Here is a 27,957-nt window from a genome sequence, read left to right as displayed (position 1 = left end):
GTAGAGTGAGTACAGCAGGGGGCTCAGAACACAGCCCTGGGGGGACCCGATGCTCAGGGTGATGGTGTTGGAGGTCTGACCCCCCACCCTGACCGCCTGGGGTCTTTCACTCAGAAAGTCCAGTACCCAGGCGCTCAGGGCGGAGCTCAGACCCAGCTCGATCAGCTTGTCCACCAGTCTGGTGGGGACTATGGTGTTGAACGCTGAGCTGTAGTCAATGAACAACAGTCTCACATAGCCCCCCTTCTGACGGTCGAGGTGAGAGAGGGTGCTGTGCAGTACCTGGGAGACCGCGTCGTCAGTGGACCTGTTTGTCCTGTATGCAAATTGCATAGGGTCCATATCACTGGGGAGGGAGGCACAAATGTGGTCCTTGACCAGCCTCTCGAAACATTTCATGACCACAGAGGTGAGTGCCACCGGTCTGTAGTCATTTGGACATGTTGGGGAGGGTTTCTTCGGTACAGGGATGATGGTAGACATCTTGAAGCAGGCAGGGACCACTGACTCCGCCAGGGATTGATTAACTATGGCGGTGAACACCGGGGCAAGCTGGTTGGCACAGGACTTAAGTATGCGTCCTGTTATACCATCTGGGCCAGCAGCCTTCCTGGTGTTCACCTGCATAAATGCTCTTCTCACACTGTGTTCCATCAACGAGAGAGCATCCCCGCCCCTCCGCGGTTGCCCCCCCCCCCCTCCACAACAGCCGGCGCGCCAGTGACGTCACTAGCCGGAGAGCTAGCAGCGTCACTGTCTACACCAAACCGAGCGTAGAAGGAGTTGAGCTTGTCCGCGAGGGAGGCGTTGTCGCTCCCCATTGAGGGGGCGCTGAATTTGTAGTCAGTTATTGTCTTCAGTCCCCGCCATAAGCCTCTTGTGTCGTTTTGTGCCATTTGTGTCTCCAGTTTGTCAGCATATGTCCTCTTAGCAAGTTTAACAGCCTTGCGTAGAGTATAGACTGAAGCCTTATACTCCTCCATGTTTCCTGACTCTCTGCCCAGGTTGTAAGCGGTGGTGCGAGAGTTCAGAGCTGCTCTAATAGTACTGTCCACCCACGGTTTCTGGTTTGGGAAGACCCGCACCTTTTTCGTGAGGACAATACTATCAGCTACTGTTGTTATGTAGCTCACCACTGTGTCTGCGAGCTCGCTGACGTCATTGCCGCTGCCTTGAAACATATCCCAATCCGTGTCTGCTAACACGTCCTGGAGCGTGGCCTCTGATTCGTCAGTCCACTTCTTTGTCTCACGTGACACGACGGCGTCACGTGATCTTTGTGTGTATGCGGGGAATAGCAAGATGGAGTCGTGATCACTCGAGCTTGAAGACCCCGTTAATGGTGGAGCCGCTACTGCCTTGTAGCCGGCTCTGAACGGGGAATAACAGTGGTCTAGCGTGTTCCTCCCCCTCGTGGAGCAGGCGATGTGCTGAAAAAAGGACGGCATCACTTTCTTCAGGTTCGCCTGGTTGAAGTCGCCAGCCACGATCATCGCCGCGTCCGGGTGTTTTATCTGGTGTCTGTTCAGGTGATCATGTAGTTCCCCCAACGCTTTGCCAGTATTCGCCTGTGGTGGAATATATACAGCGGTCATGATGACCGCGGTAAACTCCCGGGGTAGATGGAACGGACGGCACAGGATTGAAAGATGTTCCATATCTGGGGAACACGAGCTCGAGAGAACATGCACCCCTTCGGGATTAACCCAGGAATTGTTCGTGAGGATGCAGACCCCGCCACCGGCGCTCTTTCCAGAGGCTGCCGTTCGGTCTGCACGCAATACGTTGAAGGCGTCCGAGGGAGAGACGCTTTTGTCCGGAGTCGCCGACTTGAGCCATGTTTCCGTGAAACACATGATGTTGATGTCTCTCATCTCCCGTTGGAAGCGAACCCTCGCCCTTAAGTCATCCATCGTACCCTCCAACGAACGTGCATTCGCCAGGAAGATGGATGGAATTGCTGGGCGGTAAGCAGCTCTTTTTAATCTCAGCCGAATACCTCCTCGTCTCCCTCTATGCCTCTTCCTGCCGTATCCTTTGTTCTTTTCCTTGCCGCCATTCTCCCGTCTAATCTCTGCTGGCCATTCTAGGCATAAAGTGTCTCCAAACTCCTCTTTGAGCCCGGGGTTTAGGTCCATAAGTGTCTGGCGGTCGTATGACGTACCCGCCAGTGTTGCTTTAATAAAAAAAGTAGAAAAAACAAACATAATAGCTAAAAGTGTGTACATCGTTGCGGAGCTAAACCAGAGGCGTCTGACCGGGGTCGCGTCCTCTCAATCAATCTAGTCCTACTACAGCCTAGCGTGAGGCGATGTGGGACCCAGATCAACAACCGCCTGCGCACAGACACGCAACATGTTTACCATGTCGGCTGGACCCATAGCCCCACTACCCGACGCCAATGTGGATAGGAACTAGCCAGCTGAGCCATAACCCGCCGTTAAGTCCCATCCTGCAGTAATATAGCTCTACTGCTACACCGCCGAGCTCACGCATCGGCCCCAGATGGGGACACCGTTCCACAGACCCCGCCGGAACACAAAGGTAACGTAACTGGCTAGGCTACCTAGCCACGGCCTACCCTGTTGTCAACCCATTTACCCGTAAAAAAGGTAAATAGGACTCAGCCAAACCCCCACAACAGCTACCGACTGACCTTCATTGATGAACCGGGCAAGAGGAGGGAGAAGTGACAACATCTCACGGCGGAGACATTAGAACAGCGTAGCAGTTAGCATGTAGCAGTAGTGTTAGCATGTAGCATTAGCGTTAGCATGTAGCATAGCATTAGATGTTTAACAGCACGCCCAAGACCGTTTGGAAACCGTTCACTGCAGTGAAACGTTCACCAAACCATCCTGCCCCCGGCGCCAACACACAAAATGGTTGTGTAACAAAACAAACCAGCATTACTAACACTAATACCCATGCCTGAAGACACAGGGCCTACCTGGGTACAAGCTGGCCCGACAGCCAATCTTGCACAGCTGAACCTTGGTCTGCTGCCATCAGACGAGGAAACATCAACATAGGCCCGTTGTGTCGCTGAAAACATGCTTCGAAGATGCCAGGGGCCAGCAACCTCCGGTAAGCTTTCAACATTACACAATTCCTCCAATCTTTTTCATACTACTAGTTACATACGGTGCACGCAGCCGATACGATGGAACGAAAATAGAGGAAGAGTGTTTGGTGACCATAGTCATGGTTATATAGGCTACGCCTCCATAGGGGCGGGGCCCGATCAGGTATGGGTGCATTAAGTTGTTCGTATTGGTGTACAGTAGGTACTAGGAGATAAGGGGTATCTCATAAGGCTAGAGCGGGACGCGATAGCCATATACGAGATATAACTAAGGCTGTCAAAGTTAACACGGTATTAACGCACTTGGGCGCCCCTATTTTCTTTTTTTTTTATCCACTTTTTCTCCTTATTTTTCTATTTTACTCCCATCCCAATTTCATGTTTCCAATTCTCCCCTCCCCTGTCTTGAACGTTGCTCGCATATGCCTCCCACTGGTCGGCCGTAGGGAGGATAGAAGCCTTGCATCACGTGTCCCCTCCGGTACACGAGGAGGCAGCCTGTCACATCTTTTCACCTGCCAGCGCGGACTCTCATTGGCGAGGTGTAACGTGTGGGAGGCTCACACTACCCCCGCCATTTCCTGTCTCTGCTGTGCAGGTGCCCTGACCGACCTGTAGGAGTGGCTGTCCACAACGTCCAGATTACCACCCATTGACCTCCACCCGCTAACTCTGCCAATGAGTTAGTATGACGGCCGGCCCAAGCCAGAGGCAATGCTGACACCCGGATTCGAGACCGGAGTCTCTTGCATTGGTGACGACCGCAATCTCCGCTGCGCCACCCAGCCACCAGCGCCCCTATTTTCTTTTAAGTTATTTTGTGCATCACTTTGTTTTGAATTTAATGCAAATTTGCAATGCATGAGGGTCATCCTTTTGTGTTAAATGGCTGCATAAAGCAAGCATTTGTTGACTCTCATGTTGATAAGAGTATTAAAACTTGGGACTTGAAAAAGATCCGTTTAAGGTAGATACATTTTTTTTTAATAAAAATTTGATTCATTTGTGATTAATTGCGAGTTAACTATGGACAATCATGCGATTAATCAGATTAAATATTTGTATCGATTGACAGCACTAAATATAACCACTTTATAGTATACAATATAAATACTGTATAGTATACAATATAACCACTGTATAGTATACAATATAACCAGTGTATAGTATACAATATAACCACTGTATAGTATACAATATAACTACTGTATAGTATACAATATAACCACTGTATAGTATACAATATAACCACTGTATAGAATACAATATAACCACTGTGTAGTATACAATATAACCACTGTATAGTATACAATATAAATACTGTATAGTATATAATATAACCACTGTATAGAATACAATATAACCACTGTATAGTATACAATATAACCACTGTATATACAATATAACCACTGTGTAGTATACAATATAAATACTGTATAGTATATAATATAACCACTGTATAGTATACAATATAACCACTGTATAGTATATAATATAACCACTGTATAGTATACAATATAACCAGTGTATAGTATACAATATAACCACTGTATAGTATACAATATAACTACTGTATAGTATACAATATAACCACTGTATAGTATACAATATAACCACTGTATAGAATACAATATAACCACTGTGTAGTATACAATATAACCACTGTATAGTATACAATATAAATACTGTATAGTATATAATATAACCACTGTATAGAATACAATATAACCACTGTATAGTATACAATATAACCACTGTATAGTATATAATATAACCACTGTATATACAATATAACCACTGTGTAGTATACAATATAAATACTGTATAGTATACAATATAACCACTGTATAGTATACAATATAACCAGTGTATAGTATACAATATAACCACTGTATAGTATACAATATAACCACTGTATAGTATACAATATAACCACTGTATAGTATACAATATAACCACTATATAGTATACAATATAACCACTGTATAGAATACAATAGAACCACTGTATAGAATACAATATAACCACTGTATAGTATGAGCCAGTTCTACTTGGTTTTCTGGGGACTGCTTACTTGTTTTGAAGGTCACTGACACACTCACAGGTTGGCTGTTTTCATGGTTTTGTGAGACAGTGCAGACAGAGACGAGGTACTCTGAGTCACAGTGCAGATCAGACAGTGTGATTCTTGAGGTCTGTATCGTTTGGACAATGGGCTCCTCCATCTTTGGGCGCTGGTAGGACACCTGGTAGTGGAACAGAGTTTGATCTGTTCCGCTTGGCAGGTTCCAGTTCATGGTAGCTGTTGAGGACGTCACCGCCTCCACCTTCAGCTTTTCTGGTGCTGGAACCACTACAGGGAGAATAACATCATCATTATTAGTGTAACCGAGTGGATTTGAACCTGCGACCATAGGATCCACAGGCGGCCGCACTAACCAGCTGAGCTAAAGGGTCAGACCCGTGAGCAGGTGCTGGTTGACTGCGACCGACTCGTTAGTAGTTGACTTTACTACATTATTAGTACAATGTTATCGTACACTTTTAGTATCTCTTGTCCTTTTTATTCATGTACTGTCTGTATTAGTGTGGGTGACCTGGCTGAGCCAGTCATACTATTGTAACCTATGATATTATTCTAACCCTTTATTCTTCCTCATTTTGGTTTGGCTCCTCCTCCCAGAGCGTTCGCCCCAAACACACGTGTCAGGTGTCAAAGAGACCGGCCTGCTCCAACTCCAGCTGCTATTAAAAGACTCAACGTGTTTTTGCAAGATGTTTTGTAAATCAAGATGTTTGGTAAATCAAGATGTTTTGTAAATCAAGATGTTTTGTAAATCAAGATGTTTTGTAAATCAAGATGTTTTGTAAAGCGTGACAGTGGCAACAGTTTTTCTGCACAGATTTGGCAAATTCATGGACTTTCAATCTAATTTTGACAGCAACACATACTGTAGCTACACAATATATATGGATATATTGGTACATACTGTAGCTAAACAGTATATATATATATATCAGTACATACTGTAGCTACACAGTACATATAGATATATTAGTACATACTGTAGCTACACAGTACATATAGATATATTAGTACATACTGTAGCTACACAGTACATATAGATATATTAGTACATACTGTAGCTACACGGTACATATAGATATATTGGTACATACTGTAGCTAAACAGTATATATAGATATATCAGTACATACTGTAGCTACACAGTACATATAGATATATTAGTACATACTGTAGCTACACAGTACATATAGATATATTAGTACATACTGTAGCTACACGGTACATATAGATATATTGGTACATACTGTAGCTACACAGTATATATAGATATATCAGTACATACTGTAGCTACACAGTACATATAGATATATTAGTACATACTGTAGCTACACAGTACATATAGATATATTAGTACATACTGTAGCTACACGGTACATATATATATATTAGTACATACTGTAGCTACACGGTACATATAGATATATTAGTACATACTGTAGCTACACAGTACATATAGATATATTAGTACATACTGTAGCTACACAGTATATATATATAGATATATTAGTACATACTGTAGCTACACAGTATATATGTATAGATATATTAGTACATACTGTAGCTACACAGTATATATGTATAGATATATTAGTACATACTGTAGCTACACGGTACATATAGATATATTAGTACATACTGTAGCTACACGGTACAAATAGATATATTAGTACATACTGTAGCTACACAGTACATATATTAGTACATACTGTAGCTACACGGTACATATAGATATATTAGTACATACTGTAGCTACACAGTACATATATTAGTACATACTGTAGCTACACGGTACATATAGATATATTAGTACATACTGTAGCTACACAGTACATATAGATATATTAGTACATACTGTAGCTACACGGTACATATAGATATATTAGTACATACTGTAGCTACACAGTACATATAGATATATTAGTACATACTGTAGCTACACGGTACATATAGATATATTACTACATACTGTAGCTACACAGTACATATAGATATATTAGTACATACTGTAGCTACACGGTACATATAGATATATTACTACATACTGTAGCTACACAGTACATATAGATATATTAGTACATACTGTAGCTACACGGTACATATAGATATATTAGTACATACTGTAGCTACACAGTACATATAGATATATTAGTACATACTGTAGCTACACAGTATATATATATATTAGTACATACTGTAGCTACACAGTACATATATATATATTAGTACATACTGTAGCTACACAGTATATATATTAGTACATACTGTAGCTACACAGTATATATATATATATATTAGTACATACTGTAGCTACACAGTACATATAGATATATTAGTACATACTGTAGCTACACAGTACATATAGATATATTAGTACATACTGTAGCTACACAGTATATATATATATATTAGTACATACTGTAGCTACACAGTACATATATATATATTAGTACATACTGTATCTAAAAAAATTAAAAAATCTAACCCTGACTAACCTTACTGTCATGCACTTGTCCTAATAAACTAACCTACACTGTAAGGGCCCGCGTCCACCAATCTCACAAAAACACTGGCAGTGCGCCGGCAGCGCTGGCATGAAGCGCATCTTGTAGATGACAGAAAGAAATCTACAGCCTTTTATCGTTTTTTCCTGCCGCGGTTTTGCACATATTATAGCATATTTTAATAACTTTATTGTATATTAATTATATATATAGTTATTGCCTGACACCACAGTTCGCCCTTTGCTTTTTATTAGCTTTTTAGTAGTGTATTCGTGTAGTTATTATTATTAGTGTATTTGTGTTTTGTCGCAAATCTCAATGACCTGTCTCTTGTGGGAGACAGCCAAGACAGGCAGGCAGCTCCGGTGTCTGGTTACAAACAGAGTGGTAGATATGAATGGCTGTGATTGGTTGTCTGAAAATGAGCTCAGCGCATCGCTCTGAAAGTTCAGAACGTTTCAACTTTCGGCCGCACAAAAAAGCTGAAAAAATAAGCCAACTGCAGCGCATTTCCTATAGGCGGCGCATGCGGCCGCATACGCTCTCTCCCCATTGGGATACATTGAAAAAAGACGCGTGCGGTCATAAGGCAGGTGGATCCGCGCCATTATAACACGCAACACTTTGATGAATATTGTTACTCAGCTGATAGAGTTGTATCCTTCCTGATGACCTGTCATACAGAACTTGTAAGTCGCTTTGGATAAAAGCGTTTCAGCTAAATGACTAAATGTAAATGTAAATCTACACAGTACATATAGATATTGTAGTGACTGTACATAATTCACACAGAACTCGTTGGGAATAGTAGTTCCCCCCGGACGATTTATAGAGTGGCACTTCCTGCCACCGGCATTCTTACTTACTGTCGACACGACTACGTCGACTTGTTGTTACGCTGATGATTAATAAAGGAATTAGGTTTAACTTCGAGACACCGCCTCCGACTCCTTTCTCTCAGCGCTACAATATATTAGTAAATACTGTAGCTACACAGTATATATATATAGATATATTAGTACATACTGTAGCTACACAGTACATATAGATATATTAGTACATAATGTAGCTACACAGTACTACAATAGATAGGGTAGATGATGAGTCTTTGCTGAAACAGCAGATGGGGAAAAAACAACAATGCAGCTAAAGCTACTTCTGAAGAATGAACGCTAGAAATTACTCCTTACATTTTGGTGGGTGGTCCTAAATCTTTGCTGGTGCTCCTAAATTTTTGCTGGTGCTCCAAACCTTTTTAAGTTGGGAGCACCAGTGCTACCAAGTAAAAAAGTTTATTTCGAGCCCTGTATGATACTTTTTCCTAATAAAATCGAATAAAATAAAAAATTCAAAAAAATAACCACACTATTACCTTAAATGAACCATAACCTTTACACTAATTTTCTATCTTAAGCATAACCGTTAAAGGTTCAAATGAATCTTCATCATAGTATTGCTGTGTTTGTATCAGCGTGGGTGTCTAGTGGTGAGAGAACTCGCCCGTGATCATAATCATTGTTTGTTCGACTCCTGGTCGAGTTGTTTGTTATGGACTTTCGCCGATACTTATTTTATTACTTATGGTTATAACATAATGTACATGTACCTTTTTTCCTGTGGTAAATTAGTACTTTATTTACGTTTTCTGATGAGAACGTGTTGCTATTTTCGCGGTGAGCAATCAGTCATCTCAAACAAGCCTATTATCAAGCACTAGCGCAGCAACATGCCACCAAAATGATCATGTGTGTAGCTGCTCTTTATACGGTCCACCATTGTTCTGTCAAAACAATAAAAAATGTTGATGAGTAAAATTATCAAACATGTCAAATCCTTACATTTCTTCAGCAGCTGTGTGTTGATCCAAGCAGCATAAAGAAAACACATTTAATCAGTAAATAAAACTACTCCTTCCTCCAAACCAAAGCCTTGTTGCTACACTGAAGGGATTTTAGATGATAACCCATAACTCTGTATGATAGCATGTACAATAATGTACAATTTATTCTTACGGTATATATATCTATCCATATCTGTCTGTACATGCCTACATATAACCCTTTTTACACATCTATAGATAGTGGATACTATATCTATATCTGTACATATCCCTTACCTACTCGTACTAGTTACGCTGCTGGCCAGTATGACTTACTACCATAGTGTCTTTATACCTGTAACACTGTACATATTAATACTACAAGTCTGTACATAAATCTGATTAGTACTATTACTCAGTACTGTATGTAGTACTCATTTATATATTGTATACCCAGTTTAAATCACTTGTGCATTACTATTGCACTTTACTGTTACATTTGCACTCTGGTTGGATGCCAAACGTCTTTTCAATGTACTGTACTTGTGCTGTATGATGACAATACATTTGAATCTAATCGAATAGCTTTTCATGTGGGTTCATGTCATTCTTGCCTTGATATGAGTTCATGAATTTGAACCTCTAGAGCAGGGGTAGGCAACCATAGGCACGCGTGCCTGCATAGGCACGCGGGGGCATTTTCATTGGCACAGGGGGCAGCATTAAAAGAAAATTATAATTTTTTTTAATATTTTTTTTATTATAATATAATTTTTTTTGAAATATTATAGTGAAATATTTTGCACTGTTCTCGCATTTATCTTGTTGAAATCCTCCCACAGGTTCTTTTTTGTAAGTCGACTGTTTTGCACACCCCTATGACAGCTATACAGCTGTTCCCATGGTGCTCAGCTGTCAGCAGTCAGCTGGCCTCCCGCGCCCGCGCGCAGTTCCCAGGTAATCACACAGTGCTGCGGTTGCATTCTGTATGTGCCGTCTTTCATGATGGCAACCCCCGCTAAGAAAGTTAAAGCAAAGGAAATTCGGGCATTCCAGCCCTCGTGGACAGACGACTACGGGTTTGTGTGTCAGAAGGACCGTGCTGTGTGTACTTTATGTTTAGAAAATGTAGTTTGCAGAACGTCAGGTGTGAAACGCCATTTTGAGACGAAGCATCAAAAAAGTTTCAAAGATCAGGCGGATAAGGCAGAATCGATTAAACGTGCCGTGGCCAGGTATGGAAAGCAAGCCAGCACCCTCAAAGTGTTCACGACTGCTAAAAACCACGCAACTGAAGCAAGCTATCGCATAGTTCATTGCATTGCGAAATGTGGAAAGCCATTCACTGATATCAAGGAGGCTTTTCTCTGTAGCTCAGATGTTTTGTTTGAAGGCTTGCCAAACAAAGAGACAATCAAATCAAGGATAAAAGATATCCCCATGTCAGCTCGAAGTGTCGAGCGACGCATCAACGAAATGTCAGAAAATATCAGAGAACAGCAAACAGCTGGATTAAAAGATGCTCCGGTGTGCATCTTAAAGTGACCAACTACAGCCCCCAGATAACAGAGCGGTGTGCAGCTTAAAGTGACCAACTACAGCCCCAGATAACAGAGCGGTGTGCAGCTTAAAGTGACCAACTACAGCCCCAGATAACAGAGCGGTGTGCAGCTTAAAGTGACCAACTGCAGCCCCCAGATAACAGAGCGGTGTGCAGCTTAAAGTGACCAACTACAGCCCCAGATAACAGAGCGGTGTGCAGCTTAAAGTGACCAACTACAGCCCCCAGATAACGGAGCTCAGTAAAGCAGAACTGTTTGTCTGCATTGCACCCCCGCCCCAACTCAGATTTAGGGTTGATACAACCATCATAATAATATTGTTAATAATAACAATAACAATAATGATGTAATAATGTAAAAATTATCATTAAGAATACCTGATTATGAGATTTTTTTTTTTACGATGCATGGAATATTGTTGAGGCACACTAAATCAAATCAAATCAAATTTATTTATAGGGCCCGACAACACACGTTAATGTCCCCATGGGCCGTACACGTCTTCTTTAAACAAGTCAAGAAGAAAACATAACAATAAGTCAAGATAAGAACAAGAACACCATAAGGTCCAAACATTTTTAGATGAATGCAAATAAATGAAAGAATGCAAGCACTCCCAGACATACCCCACGCGAAGGTAAGGAAAAACTCACTAAAACCTAACAATAGGGAAAAAAGCTCCACAGGCAGTGTGGAGGAGAGAAACCTTAGAAGGGCCATTCAAGGGGGGATCTCCCTTCTTAGATGTTGGTGATAGTAGTGTTGCAGACGGACAGTTGGTAAGCATGCACTCATGTGTGTGGTGAAACACAGATGAGTGCATGCAATAGCAACTGTACATTTTGAAAGATTAAAGATAGAGCTAATAGCGATAGCAACTGAACATTTTGAAAGATTAAAGATAGAGTTGATAGCGGATCTATTTGAGGCACAGGGGCGACGCAAAGAGGGTCTAGTAGTTACAACACTAACACTAGTTACAACTATATTTCAAACAGGCACTCCATGTCAAAAAGGTTGCTGACACCTGATCTATACCATGGAGACCCTGTGTATCAACACGAATAAACATGTTGCACTAAACATTGCAATGGGGAATATTCCACCTAGTAATAATAAAAAAGCAATAAACATCCATAATAAGTCTCTCACCTGTCTGGGTCATTTCTTGACCTGGATGTCCCAGGCAAATCATTGCTGTAGACAATGACATGTAAAAATACATTATTTTCAACTTTTATGAACAGAGTTATAACTAAACAAAAGCACTAATAATAATAATAATAATAATAATAAGTCTCTCACCTGTCTTGGTTAGCCCTCCTTCCATGTCTCGCCTGCACTGAACTGGTTGAAGGCAGTTCTTCTGCTCCTTGCTCCTCACTGTAGAAAACAATAAAAAGCACATTATTTTCAACATTCAACAAGGAATCTCTTATCTTATACAGCACACAGCACAGCACATATTTACAATCCAAAGAGTGTTTATCATGTACATTTATCATGTACATTCATCATGTACACCTATCATGTACATTTATCATGTACACTTATCATGTACATTCATCATGTACACCTATCATGCACACTTATCATGTACACTTATCATGTACACTTATCATGTACACTTATCATGCACACTTATCATGCACACTTATCATGTACACTTATCATGTACAATCATCATGTACACTTAGCATGTACACTTATCATGTACACTTATCATGTACAATCATCATGTACACTTATCATGCACACTTATAATGTACACTTGTCATGTACATTCATCATGTACATTCATCATGTACACTTATCATGTGCATTCATCATGTACACTTATCATGTGCATTCATCATGTACACTTATCATGTGCAAGCCTTTCTTTGCAAACCCAACAAGTACAGTAAGAGTGTGACTGACTAAACAAAAGATGGATCGTCAACATCTGAATCATCTGAAGATTCTTCAGATGATGTATCCTCCCCTAGCAGTTCTCTCATGTCCTCTTCTCCAGCATAGAGAGAGAGCTCCACATTGGCACAGAGCAGACACGCTCACCTCGCCTCATGTTAGCACCGGATAGCTACTACTAAAACTACTACTACTACTACTACTACTACTACTACTACTACTACTACTAAAACTACTACTATTACTACTACTACTACTACTACTACTACTACTGCTACTGCTACTGCTACTGCTGCTACTGCTACTGCTACTACTACTGCTACTACTACTACTACTACTACTACTACTACTACTACTACTACTGCTGCTGCTGCTACTACTACTACTACTACTACTACTACTACTACTACTACTACTACTACTACTGCTACTGCTACTACTACTACTACTACTACTACTACTGCTACTACTACTGTTATAAGTCGAACTACTAAAGCTAAAGTTTTGCTGGCTGGAAAAACGTGTGTGTTCCTCAGAAATTATCTTGTGAACGGATTCTCTCTCACTTTCGTTCTTCTTCTACTCTTCTTTTCTCGCAGTCAACTTCCGCCTCTCTCGCCTCTCTCGGCTCAAATAAGAGACTAAACACGTTTCGCAATTATGCCACATCAATGTGGAACGCCCTACCCAAAGCTGTAAAGGAATGTGGATCACTACCCACTTTCAAAACCTCTCTCAAGGGACACCTACGGGAGACTGCAATTCAACACTGGCCCCTGTAAATATCCTAACCCAACCCCCTCCAATGTACAGTCATTTACCTAGTATGGTTTTGTCAATAGTCCAATGTACAATTTTGTTTGTTTGTACAGTGTCTCCCCCCCCCCCCCTCAATGTACAGTTTTGCTTGTTTATACAGTGTGCCCCCCCCCCCCCCAACCACCTCCAATGTAAATGACCCAGTATGGTTGTCAATATCCCAATGTACCCAACCCCCCCCCACCCAACCTCCTCCAATGTACAGTTTCTACGTCAAATGTATATACTCCCTTTTCTTGACTCCTTCTGTATCACAAACAGTACTGTATTTGCAAATCTGGTATGTCATAAATGTATAGATGTAGCAGTACTGACTATCTGTATGTCATGTATGTCATATATGTCCTGATGAATTGAAAATGGGGGACCCTGATGTAAACAAGATGAAAGTCTTTCTCTGGTCTGCATCCCCTTAACAATTGTGTGTATTGAGCTGTACTGTATTGTACCCATTCTGCAATCTGTTAATAAAGTTTTCAATCAATCAATCAATCGGCACTTCCGTCCAGTTTTTTCCGTTTGATTGTAGCACAAGAAATGGCCAAGATATTGATACAAATGCAACGCCTGTAAAATTAAATCTGGCACATTTTACGCATGCATACAAGTTTATTTAGCATCGAATTGAAATGATCCTGGTTCAGTTATTTATTGTTTTATCAACACCAAATAAAAAGTAGCGTGTAACTTCCGGTCTAGAGTAACTTCCTATGTAAAAAAAAACCTGGAAAAAGACTACAATTCCCAGGCAGACCACGTCAAACAATTGACGTCATTCTATCGCGCCCGCGATATCAGCATCGCCGTAGAGTTGCCAATATCGGCCGATAATATCGGACATCCCTAATTGTAACCTATGATATTATTCTAACACTTTATTCTTCCGCATTTTGGTTTGGCTCCTCCTCCCAGAGCGTTCGCCCCAAACACACGTGTCAGGTGTCAAAGAGACCGGCCTGCTCCAACTCCAGCTGCTATTAAAAGACTCATCGTGTTTTTGCAAGATGTTTTGTAAATCAAGATGTTTTGTAAATCAAGATGTTTTGTAAATCAAGATGTTTTGTAAATCAAGATGTTTTGTAAATCAAGATGTTTTGTAAATCAAGATGTTTTGTAAAGCGTGACAGTGCCAACAGTTTTTCTGCACAGATTTGGCAAATTCATGGACTTTCAATCTAATTTTGACAGCAACACATACTGTAGCTACACAGTATATATGTATAGATATATTAGTACATACTGTAGCTACACGGTACAAATAGATATATTAGTACATACTGTAGCTACACAGTACATATATTAGTACATACTGTAGCTACACGGTACAAATAGATATATTAGTACATACTGTAGCTACACAGTACATATATTAGTACATACTGTAGCTACACGGTACATATAGATATATTAGTACATACTGTAGCTACACAGTACATATAGATATATTAGTACATACTGTAGCTACACAGTACATATATATATATATTAGTACATACTGTAGCTACACAGTACATATAGATATATTAGTACATACTGTAGCTACACAGTATATATGTATAGATATATTAGTACATACTGTAGCTACACGGTACATATAGATATATTAGTACATACTGTAGCTACACGGTACATATAGATACATTAGTACATACTGTAACTACAGTACACAGCACATATATATATAGACTGGTACATAATGTACAGTACTAACTACAGGCCTATAACATGTTTGCAGATTGAAGCTTGAGGTTTTAGGTAAGTGGGTGTTTTAGATCCACTTGAGGGTCTTCAGAGCTGTGAGATACATCAGTTTACATTCAAAGTTGAGCTTGAGGCAATAGATGGAAATAGTTAAAGTTATGATGAGTCTTTTTATTGTTAAGGGTCGACGATGAGTCTTTGCTGCAACAGCAGATAATAATAATAATAATAATAATAATAATAATAATAATAATAATAATAATAATAATAATAATAATAATAATAATAATAATAATAATAATAGATTGGATTTAGAGAGCGCCTTTCTCAGACTCAAGCACACTTTACAATGAGAGAGAAGCTATATGAAAGACAAGATAAGAATATGAATATATATGTATAGTAACAACAGGAAAATAAAACAAATAAAAATAAAAAGGAAGCAAGGTGCAGAACATTTGGAAGAAACAGTAACACAAAATAAACTAAAACTAAAACAACAGGATCAGTAGTTTAAAATAAAAGCGTCAGGGGGGGGGGGGGAAGGGGTGAAGGGGGTGGGCTACTTGGGAGCAGCGCTGTGTTGCGTGAACGCAAGTGTGAACAGGTGTGTTTTTAGGTGGGTTTTGAAGAGGTTGATGGTGGCAGAGCCTCGGATGGAGGGGGAGAGGGAGTTCCACAGCCTGGGGGCACCAAGGAGAAGGCTCGGTCTCCCAGTGTGGAACGCCTGGTGCGGGGGATGGTGAGGAGGTTGGAGTGTAGGTCTGGAGTGTAGGGGTGGAGTGTAGGGTGGAGTGTAGGGTGGAGTGTAGGGTGGAGTGTAGGGTGGAGTGTAGGTCTGGAGTGTAGGGTGGAGTGTAGGGTGGAGTGTAGGGTGGAGTGTAGGGTGGAGTGTAGGGGTGGAGTGTAGGGGTGGAGTGTAGGGTGGAGTGTAGGGTGGAGTGTAGGGTGGAGTGTAGGGTGGAGTGTAGGGTGGAGTGTAGGGGTGGAGTGTAGGGTGGAGTGTAGGGTGGAGTGTAGGGTGGAGTGTAGGGGTGGAGTGTAGGGGTGGAGTGTAGGGTGGAGTGTAGGTCTGGAGTGTAGGTCTGGAGTGTAGGGGTGGAGTGTAGGGGTGGAGTGTAGGGTGGAGTGTAGGGGTGGAGTGTAGGGTGGAGTGTAGGGTGGAGTGTAGGGTGGAGTGTAGGGTGGAGTGTAGGGTGGAGTGTAGGGTGGAGTGTAGGGGTGGAGTGTAGCGGTGGAGTGTAGGGGTGGAGTGTAGGGTGGAGTGTAGGGTGGAGTGTAGGGTGGAGTGTAGGGGTGGAGTGTAGGGTGGAGTGTAGGGTGGAGTGTAGGGGTGGAGTGTAGGGTGGAGTGTAGGGGTAGAGTGTAGGGTGGAGTGTAGGGGTGGAGTGTAGGGGTGGAGTGTAGGGTGGAGTGTAGGGTGGAGTGTAGGGTGGAGTGTAGGGGTGGAGTGTAGGGTGGAGTGTAGGGGTGGAGTGTAGGGTGGAGTGTAGGGGTGGAGTGTAGGTCTGGAGTGTAGGGTGGAGTGTAGGGGTGGAGTGTAGGGTGGAGTGTAGGGTGGAGTAGGTCTGGAGTGTAGGGTGGAGTGTAGGGGTGGAGTGTAGGGTGGAGTGTAGGGTGGAGTAGGTCTGGAGTGTAGGGTGGAGTGTAGGGTGGAGTGTAGGGGTGGAGTGTAGGGTGGAGTGTAGGGTGGAGTGTAGGGTGGAGTGTAGGGTGGAGTGTAGGGTGGAGTGTAGGGTGGAGTGTAGGGTGGAGTGTAGGGTGGAGTAGGTCTGGAGTGTAGGTCTGGAGTGTAGGGGTGGAGTGTAGGGGTGGAGTGTAGGGTGGAGTGTAGGGTGGAGTGTAGGGGTGGAGTGTAGGGGTGGAGTGTAGGGGTGGAGTGTAGGGGTGGAGTGTAGGGTGGAGTGTAGGGTGGAGTGTAGGGTGGAGTGTAGGGGTGGAGTGTAGGGTGGAGTGTAGGGTGGAGTGTAGGGGTAGAGTGTAGGGTGGAGTGTAGGGTGGAGTGTAGGGTGGAGTAGGTCGGTCAGGTAGGAAGGGGCCAACCCGTGCAGGGATTTGTAGGTGAGGAGGAGGATCTTGTAGGGATTCGGTAGATGATGTGGAGCCAGTGGAGTTTTTGCAGGGTGGGGGTGATGTGTTGCCAGATGGGGAAAACACAACAATGCAGCTAAAGTATACCACAAAGTACCCTAAAAATAACTCAAAGTACCCCAAAATACCCCAAAGTGCCTGGAAATATACCACAAAGTACCCCAAGTGCCCCCAAATATACCCTAAAATACCACAAAGTTTCACAAAATACCCCAAAGAACCTCAAAGTGCCCCAATGTCATATGGGACACTAAAACGAAAGATGAGCAGAATGAGCTATATTTAAAATGCTTGAAGGGTAAGATGGTACCTAAGGCTAAAACGATAAAATCTAATGATGTGAAGTTGAGCATTCCAGTGGAGTTTTTGCAGGGTGGGGGTGATGTGTTGCCAGATGGGGAAAACACAACAATGCAGCTAAAGCTACTTCTGAAGAATGAACGCTAGAAAATACAAACTGTGTCTTTTCCACTTACGCTGTCCTGCAGTGGGCTCCTGCAGAATGTGTCTCTGAAGGTTTGGGGACGTCTTGTGTCTCTTCAGGTGTCTCTCACAGTAGGAGGAGCTGCAGGTCTGACAGGTCTTCACTGCTTCCTTCTCAACGTCATCGTCCAAACAGACGTCACACAACACCAGCCCTGTGGAACCACACTTGAACACACCTACACTGGGCAACCTGGACCTGGGGCACACAATAGTAACTGCTGTATTAGAAAGATTACATGATGTTGGCTTTGTTTATACCATCTGTTTTTATATAACCTGAATCTGGGGCAAAGATTCAAACAACTATAACGTTGGCTCTATAATTATTAGTATGTGTGTTTATATAACCTGAATCTGAGACACCATAGGAACACCTGTATCAGAACGATTCAGATGCAGGTTATAACCAAAGAATCAGATTTATACTAATGTCTGTTTTCCCTACAGTGATGCAGAAACTGACGTTTAATAATGATAGCAATATATTCAGTTCCTCCAGTCCAATAATTCTGTCCCAATATAGGCACACATGCAATAGAGAAGCTAGTATTTGCTCGAATTGAAGTTAAGTTCTTTTCTAAAGCCATGAAACATTAGGGCTCTATCTGAATAGCTATAGTTCTTGGAACAGCAGAGAGGTACACTCTCACAACATGCATGTTTGGTGACTAAAACTCTACTTATTTAATCTTGATAAATCAAATACAAATATCACACTTCATACAGTTGCTGTGGGTCTGGTTTACTAGGCTTCAGACTAAGTGAGATTTTAGGCTTACTAGGCTTCAGACTAAGTGAGATATTAGTCTTACTAGGCATCAGCCTAAGCAGTGGTGCAGTCGCGGTCACACCCGGTTACACGCCGTGTTACCACATCACTGAGGCAGAAGTACGCGCGATCGCGCACGGATGTGTACTCGCGTGTACGCGCACACAAAAATGCGCTGTATCCATTCGTTGTGACTAAGTACCCGGCCACCGTTTTACATAACAAAAAGCGCAGGTAGACTAAGTGTCTGGGTGTTGGCTATCTGAATGCATCTCCCCCTTCATTCTGTGTGACACAGGCAGTGGAGGTGAATACTAATGTGGCTCGGAATTCGTGATGGGGGTCTACCTGCTTATGATATTGAATCAAGCGTCTGTGCTGCGCGCCAGCTTCCCACGCGCACATTCACACAAATAGAGAGCAAGAAGAGCTTGTATGATAGAAAGATTGCACTTGCGTATATGCGCTTGTGTGTGTGCGTGCGTGTGTGTGTATAAATCAGTTATGTGCGCATGCACGTACCCGCGCGTGCACGTGGCGTGGCGTGTTACCAGTTCCCATATTAGGACTGCACCACTGAGCCTAAGGGAGATTAGTCTTATTATAGGCTTCAGACCAAGGGAGATATTAGGCTTAGTGCACAGTAAATTTCACAGAGTAAATTTTGCAGAGTAAATTTTACTCAAACTACTCAACTACTACTACTCAAACTTACTAAAATGTTACTCAGTTTGAGTAAAATCTACTCTGCGAAATTTACTGTGTGTGTATACTCCACTTTCTATAACATATAAGTCATTCAAACCAAGTATGGCAATTCAAAGTAAATTGTTATTTAGAATTTGTACAGATTCAAATGTTAACATCTTGAAGGGCAGGGGAAACAGAAAGGAGCCTGTATTAAAATGTGGTTACTTGTAGGTGCTTGTAGAGACAGTTGACACGTCAGGTGTGAAGCTCGTCCAGGACTGGAATACAAAAAAGGAACAGAACGTGTTGTTTTCTAAAAGATACCAACATCAATACTGTGCTAAAGTTTGACCAACGTAGAATTCCCATACGTCACAGTCAAATCTATTTAGATAACGTGGGGTTTATTATCTTTATTATCTTTATGACATTGTAACAGCAACCTCTTATCTATTGGTTTCATTCGGTTGTCTCCGGGTAAAATTTCCAAAGGTTTATAATTTTTTTTTAAATGTAAAAAAAAAAACGAAGGAAATGTATATTATTGCACAGAAGATTATAGCTTGAGACATTTAAATCAAAGTACCGTACTATATTAACGATGGCAACTTTCTCAGTAATTACACACTACACAATTACACATTATTATTACACTATGAATTGAAAATGGGGGACCCTGATGTAAACAAGACAAACGTCTTTCTCTGGTCTGCAACACCTTAACAATTGTGTGTATTGAGCCGTATACTGTATTGTACCCATTCTGCAATCTGTTAAATAAAGTTTTCATTCATTCATTCATTCATTCATTCATTCATTCAATGCTATAGCATCTCTTCGTGGTAATTAATCCACGCTATCAACACTTAATTTGACAATGATATATACAGTGTATATGCAGGTCAGGAAGATGCCAACAGAAATACTCACGTCATTACTCTGGTATACTCTGCACAAGGTCACCTCTCCATAGATGTGAAACCACGGGTAGAGGGGTTCAGTGAACGTGGTGTTGTAGGTGTGAAGGTGGGTCCGTGTGTCGCCATCAGCGGAGACCTGGTAGACTGCCAGGATGCCAGCGGGCCAGTCCAGATACACTCCGAGTCTGTAGAGGAGGGTGAGGCGGGGACCCGGGACAAACACGGTGTCTTCTTCACGGTTGTGATAGAAAGTAAAGTGAGAACCAGCCCCGTCAGGAAGAATCTTACAGAACCAGAGCTTGTCGCTGCTTCTTCTGTCCCTCAGGCCTCGCGCTTCTTTCCTGTCGATGCTCCCGTACGCCACTCCTACATCAACATATCCCCTGGTCTCTACCTCCCAGTAGCAGCGTCCAGTCAGACTCTCTCCACACAGCACTTCAAGACTGTAGTCAAATCTCTCCGGGCGATCAGGATATGTCTGCGGCTCACGTGTCCACCTCGCTCTTCTGTTCCCCTCGGACAGTAAGATCCACCTACTTACTGTGTTGGGATCCATTGTGAGTCGACGGTCATCTAAACAAGAAATAACAAATAAAAGTGATGATGACTAATCAGAAGTTGTAACAGTCACACACACAACATGTGCGCGTTATTATATTTGTGTTGTTATTATTGTGACGCGAGTGAGCGCGGGTGATGACGACGTCAGGAGGAGCAGCAGGGACCCACGCGGGTCATTATTGGTGCGCGCGCGCGCGTGCACACAGGAACGCGCTGCACGCGCGGCACTACTTTGCATAACAACGCGGCCGGTCGTCACGTGTTCAAATACCTTCTTCTCCAGATACATTCTGCGAAACTGGTGAATGAAATGTGTTACGTTCCGCTCGTAGAGGCGATTGGGCATTAACCCTGTAATGACCCTAACCCATTTTACATTGTATCCACTATTGTGTGTTCCATATGGTTGTGTATAGACTGTGATCAGTTAGTTACTTATATAACAGAAGCACTTTACGGTGCCTGATTATTAACCCCGTGTCCCCTGTAACTATGATCCGATCATCATTGGTGCTTTTATCTAATACAGTTGTTACTCTTTTGTACCCCGGCTGTGCAGTTGGTTATTGAAGGGCATTTTGACAAACAGCAGTTTCCCCTGCTAATGATCATATAACCCACGTTTTTATTACATTATTATTTAGGTGCAGACTTATGAGTGCCATGTTTGTCACTCTGGAGGGGGGGGGGGGGGTGCAGTTAGGTTGCATTCTTAATTTGGTTCGGTTTGCTTTCACACAGCGATTTGTCAAGTGCACCAAACTTTCTGAACAATGTCACGCGATCGAAAAGTAACCCGGGAGTGAATTGTTTCATGCTTTAAACATGATTTGTGCAGTCTTAAATTCAGCCAGGTCCCCGAGTTTCATGGGATGTGATTTTAAAAACTGTGTTTGTGTGTTCCAGATATCCTACCTTATTGATAATCCCAATTGCTCTTTTTTGTAGTGTGCATAATGGTTTTAAGTTACTTTTATAAGTGTTACCCCAAATCTCCACACAGTAGTTCAGATATGGTAGTATTTATTAGTGAGCAATATAGAATGTACAGTGATTTATCCCCGCAGATGAATGTAACCTTCTGAGTCTGGGCAAATAACACCTCCATGCAGTCCTTCAATGCTGAATCTGGAGCTCTGTATATACACAACTGACAATCACGTTTCTTTGCTTTTCCATGCTAACAAATAAAAACTCAAAAGTATTAATTATAATTCTTCTTCTTCTTCTTCTTCTTATTATTATATTGAAACATAGCAGCAAATAACTCAGTAGTGCAATACTGAACAGAGACTAGCAAAGTAAGATTTTCATTGTATGGCAAACTGTCTGTTTAACTGTGCACATGACTATAAACAATCTTGAATCTTGAATCCTCTCATGTTCCCATTCGACTTCATATCAATAGGGTTTAGCTTTGTCAACAACACAGGGAAGTTCTACAAACAGGCCAGAGGATGTGCATACTGTATGAGTAAATTAACTATACATTAATTACAAATGTTATGTATAGTTAGTATACATTAATACATTACATTCAAATTAATATATAGTTATATTAACTATACTTCATAAAATGTATTTTTCTTTTTATTTGCTCACACAATATCTTAACAATATAACACAAAAGTAGCCACTGCAGCCGTTATCACAAGCTCTTCTGTGTTCACATAACTTTCCCAAAACTGACTTGTGATCTAGATTCTAAGTTACCTAAACCAGTTTGTCAATTTTAAAAGCTCAGAGGACGGAACGGCTTTATTTGTTTATATTTTTTTATTGACAAGGAGGTAGGGAAGAATAGATAGGTGGATGGATGGAGGAACAGCTATGCAGTTCCAGCTGGACTCCTTCCCCTGAGAGAGAGAGAGCGAGAGCGAGAGCGAGAGCGAGAGCGAGAGCGAGAGAGGGCGAGAGCGAGAGAGAGATCATTTGTCAATTGAATATGCTACAACATCTGAATCATATACCTATTACCTGCCACAGACATCACAGAAGGGTTAGTTTTGATTAATTTCTCTAATGGTCTCTACTGTAAACCCATTTGCATTTCCCAGAGAATGTTGGCCAACTTTACCTTCATAGGAAACTGCCTGCTTAAAATGGACCTCTCAACCTTGTTCGTTTGAATAAGGATGTATTGCAGAAAGGGCAATGAAAGTGCTGGCAGCATGTGGTGCATCAAGATTCACCATTTTTAATGGTGATATGCATCTAGAAAAAGAAAGGGCCTAATTGGTCAAATTGAACATTCTTATATGATTCCACATACATAACTTTGACCACAAGACAACCTGACATACCCACATATAGCTCATAGTCTTATGCATATTGCACATAGGTTGTGTATAATACTGTAAAATAGCTTAGACATAGCCTACTTGCATAGAATAGTCATGTATAATAATGTATAATATTGCTGGCTGTACAATACTGCTGTACAATACTGCTGTATGCCTATAATACTGCTGTTAATATCCAGTATACACATACATGTAATATTCACCATTCCTTATTTACTTCATCATATCTTATCATACATTTACTTATCATATCCACATACTGTATAGCAAGAGTATACCCTTACCATATATTTAGGCAGTAAGTAAGTAAGGCAATTGAAATATAACAGAACGTTAAACTAATGTTGGACTAACGATTAGTTTTGCAGGTTAATACTTAGGCTACGGTCGTTGAAGTCAGTGCCATTAGACACAATAATTATTATATCTCAATCCCTTGCGCCATCATAGTTAATTTGGTTGTCAAATTCTCCTATATTAATATTCCTTTTTAGTTATTAAAGTGTTAGTTATGCACTAACGTTACTTACTTTCGATTGTTTTCGCACGTTCCTCACAGTCTCGTGCACAGAGACCAAGCTGCAATACTCCAACCACAGCGCGGACCTCACAGCGCGGCCCCCAAAGCGCGGCCCTGGGAGCCTTGCTCTCCGGCTGTGCAGCTGGATGCTTCTCAACGATGTGGCTTGTGTCTGTGAAAACTATTTGTTGATTATGTACATTGAATGAATGCTGTATGACCAGGCATTGTAATTTCATAGCCCTGATTCAATGTTTTTAATAATAAATGGGTGTGGAGTAAATTCCAAAAGCGACAACGTCTGATTATCTACTTGCTAAGCTATCCTGGTGCGGTTATTTCATGCTGACAAGTTGACGTCACACAGCCAGACATGTAACAAAGTGTGTGTGTGTGTAACAAAGTGTGTGTGTGTGTCTGTGTGTGTGTGTGTGTGTGTGTGTGTGTGAAGCATCTGGTGTGTCTATGTGGGTAGCTTCTGGTGTGAGAGTCTCTTTGCGTGTGCGTGTGTGTGTGTGTGTGTGTGTAACAAAGTGTGTGTGTGTCTGTGTGTGTGTGTGTGTGTGTGAAGCATCTGGTGTGTCTATGTGGGTAGCTTCCGGTGTGAGAGTCTCTTTGCGTGCGTGCGTGCGTGCGTGCGTGCGTAGCTTCCGGTGTGAGTCTCTTTGCGTGTGTGTGTGTGTGTGTGTGTGTGTGTGTGTGTGAAGCATCCGGTGTGAGAGTCTCTTTGCGTGTGCGTGTGCGTGCGTGCGTGCGTGCGTGTGTGTGTGAAGCATCCAGTGTTTGAGTCTCTGTGTGTTTTCATCCACACAAGTTTACAAGCTCACACACATGTTTGGTGACTAAAACTCTACTTTTTTAATCCTGTTAAATCAGATAGAAATATTACACTTCATACAGATGTTTCAAGTTTCTTTAGTTTCAAGTTTCTTTAATAGTTGTCATACAGAAGTACAGAATACTTTCATACAAAATGCTTCTTACTGTTACGCTCCAGAGACTGTGCTAGACAAGATAGTATCAAATAACATAGTATAGCATGTAATTTAGAAGAAGAAAATGAGGTCACAGTGTTCGGTATAGACATATGTACAATGTTCTGAGTTACCATATAATATACAATACTATGCAGTGTACTAATGTACAGTACTATATAGTGCAAAGCAGAAATGGGATGAGGTACAATTCAGGTACAATTTACAGTAAGGTGTACGAGTTGTAGTGCAATCCTTCATCAATAAATATAAAGTGTGGGGAGTGGGTGCTACAGTGTGTTTGTTTAAAGTGGGTGTGTGCTATAAAGTGTGTGGAGTGGGTGCTACAGTGTGTCTGTTTAAAGTGAGTGTGTGCGTGTGGATGTGTGTGCTATGTGCGTTGCTGTGGGTCTGTGTGTAACAACATGGATCTGAACCTGGTCCCCCACATGGGAAACCGCACATCAACCAGATGTTATTAACCAGAGATATTAGTCTTACTAGGCTTCAGACTAAGGGAAATATTAGGCTTACTAGGCTTCAGACTAAGGGAGATATTAGTCTTACTAGGCTTCAGACTAAGGGAGATATTAGTCTTACTAGGCTTCAGACTAAGGGATTCAAGATTCAAGATTCAAGAGTTTTAATTGTCACGGCATACAGGTATACAATGAAATGCGGCTGGTCTTGCCCGCGACGATGTGCAATACAGTGGTACAACATATAATAGAATCCAATAAAAATACAGTGGTACAACATATTAATAGAATCCAATAAAACAGTGCAATAAACAGGTACATGGTGTGCCATCTCGGTATCTGGGAGATATCAGGATTAGGTTTCAGACTAAGGGAGATATTAGTCTTACTAGGCTTCAGACTAAGGGAGATATTAGTCTTACTAGGCTTCAGACTAAGGGAGATATTAGTCTTACTAGGCTTCAGACTAAGGGAGATATCAGGATTAGGCTTCAGACTAAGGGAGATATTAGTCTTACTAGGCTTCAGACTAAGGGAGATATTAGTCTTACTAGGCTTCAGACTAAGGGAGATATTTGTCTTACTAGGCTTCAGACTAAGGGAGATATCAGGATTAGGCTTCAGACCAAGGGAGATATTAGTCTTACTAGGCTTCAGACTAAGGGAGATATTAGTCTTACTAGGCTTCAGACTAAGGGAGATATTAGTCTTACTAGGCTTCAGACTAAGGGAGATATCAGGCTTACTAGGCTTCAGACTAGGGAGATATCAGGCTTACTAGGCTTCAGACTAAGGGAGATATTAGTCTTACTAGGCTTCAGACTAAGGGAGATATTAGTCTTACTAGGCTTCAGACTAAGGGAGATATTAGGCTTACTAGGCTTCAGACTAAGGGAGATATTAGTCTTACTAGGCTTCAGACTAAGGGAGCCATCAGGCTTACTAGGCTTCAGACTAATGGGAGATATTAGTCTTACTAGGCTTCAGACTAAGGGAGATATCAGGCTTACTAGGCTTCAGACTAAGGGAGATATTAGTCTTACTAGGCTTCAGACTAAGGGAGATATCAGGATTAGGCTTCAGACCAAGGGAGATATTAGTCTTACTAGGCTTCAGACTAAGGGAGATATCAGGCTTACTAGGCTTCAGACTAAGGGAGATATTAGTCTTACTAGGCTTCAGACTAAGGGAGATATCAGGCTTACTAGGCTTCAGACTAAGGGATATATTAGTCTTACTAGGCTTCAGACTAAGGGAGATATCAGGATTAGGCTTCAGACTAAGGGAGATATTAGTCTTACTAGGCTTCAGACTAAGGGAGATATCAGGATTACTAGGCTTCAGACTAAGGGAGATATCAGGCTTACTAGGCTTCAGACTAAGGGAGATATCAGGCTTACTAGGCTTCAGACTAAGGGAGATATTAGTCTTACTAGGCTTCAGACTAAGGGAGATATCAGGCTTACTAGGCTTCAGACTAAGGGATATACTAGTCTTACTAGGCTTCAGACTAAGGGAGATATCAGGATTAGGCTTCAGACTAAGGGAGATATTAGTCTTACTAGGCTTCAGACTAAGGGAGATATCAGGATTACTAGGCTTCAGACTAAGGGAGATATCAGGCTTACTAGGCTTCAGACTAAGGGAGATATCAGGCTTACTAGGCTTCAGACTAAGGGAGATATCAGGATTACTAGGCTTCAGACTAAGGGAGATATCAGGCTTACTAGGCTTCAGACTAAGGGAGATATTAGTCTTACTAGGCTTCAGACTAAGGGAGATATCAGGCTTACTAGGCTTCAGACTAAGATGAACAATGGGAAACTAAGATGAACCCTGGACACTCGCATGCCTTTACCTCAAGACTACAGAGACACACTTTTCTGATAGCCTCACCCAAACCCTAACCTTAACCACACTGTCACTGTAAACTAACCATAACCCTAACCACACTGTTACCTTAAACTAACCTTAACCACACTGTTACCTTAAACTAACCTTAACCCTAACCACACTGTTACCTTAAACTAACTATAACTTAACCCTAATCCTAACTGATAAAAGAACCAACGCGTATTTGTGTCAGCAGTAGAACAACTTTAGATCTGATCGTGGTATCTGATTCAGAGAAGATTAGCCAGTCAGGAGTGTTAGCCTATGGCCTCAGTGAGCATATGGTCATATTGTACCCGCAAACGCACTAAAGCTCCCCACGCTCAAAGGGATTATGTAAAAACAAGGACAATGAAACACTATTCAAAAGACCACTTCATTGAATCACTGAGTGAGATAAATTGGATGGACATACTGAGCAGTAAAGACGTAGATGAGGCATGGAATCTCTTTAAAGAGACATTTCTATCAGTGCTGGATTTACTGGCTCCAATTAAACACATTGGGGTAAAGCAGAACACTGCCAAACTAAATTACTCAGGAGATATTGGAGTCCATCAGGAGTAGAGACGGAGCCCTTATCAGGTTCAAAAGAACAAATCACAACAAGACTATTACGATTATGTCAGACTAAGATAATAATTGGGAGCATTTGTGCGAGTGCAAATAATTGTTCTGGTGCGACCTCCTCCCCCCCTCCCCGAACGTCCCTTTCTCTGTACATTCGCTAGTTTGTACACTCAGTATGTGCCTTGTGAGTTGACAGTGACCATTCTAACCAATCA

At 41.7% G+C, this 27,957-nt stretch overlaps 1 protein-coding gene across 3 annotated transcripts in view; it reads right to left on the bottom strand.

The window, feature by feature from the left end:
- LOC311232718 (interferon-induced very large GTPase 1-like) overlaps positions 1-27,957 on the bottom strand; it is a 78,712-nt gene that overhangs the window by 33,858 nt on the left and 16,897 nt on the right. For all 3 annotated transcript variants that reach the window (XM_084338293.1, XM_084338292.1, XM_084338294.1), the window contains exons 5-10: positions 20,453-21,015; positions 19,748-19,800; positions 18,054-18,259; positions 12,361-12,438; positions 12,208-12,252; positions 5,160-5,438 (exon numbers count right to left, since the gene is read on the bottom strand). In XM_084338293.1, the coding sequence (XP_084194419.1) occupies positions 5,160-5,438; positions 12,208-12,252; positions 12,361-12,438; positions 18,054-18,259; positions 19,748-19,800; positions 20,453-21,015 (1,224 nt within the window). The remainder of the gene's footprint in view (positions 1-5,159; positions 5,439-12,207; positions 12,253-12,360; positions 12,439-18,053; positions 18,260-19,747; positions 19,801-20,452; positions 21,016-27,957) is intronic.

The sequence above is a fragment of the Notolepis coatsorum genome (assembly GCF_963971535.1).
Source record: "Notolepis coatsorum genome assembly, contig: SUPER_7_unloc_1, whole genome shotgun sequence".
NCBI lineage: Eukaryota > Metazoa > Chordata > Actinopteri > Aulopiformes > Paralepididae > Notolepis > Notolepis coatsorum.
This window is presented reverse-complemented; position numbering and strand designations above follow the sequence as displayed.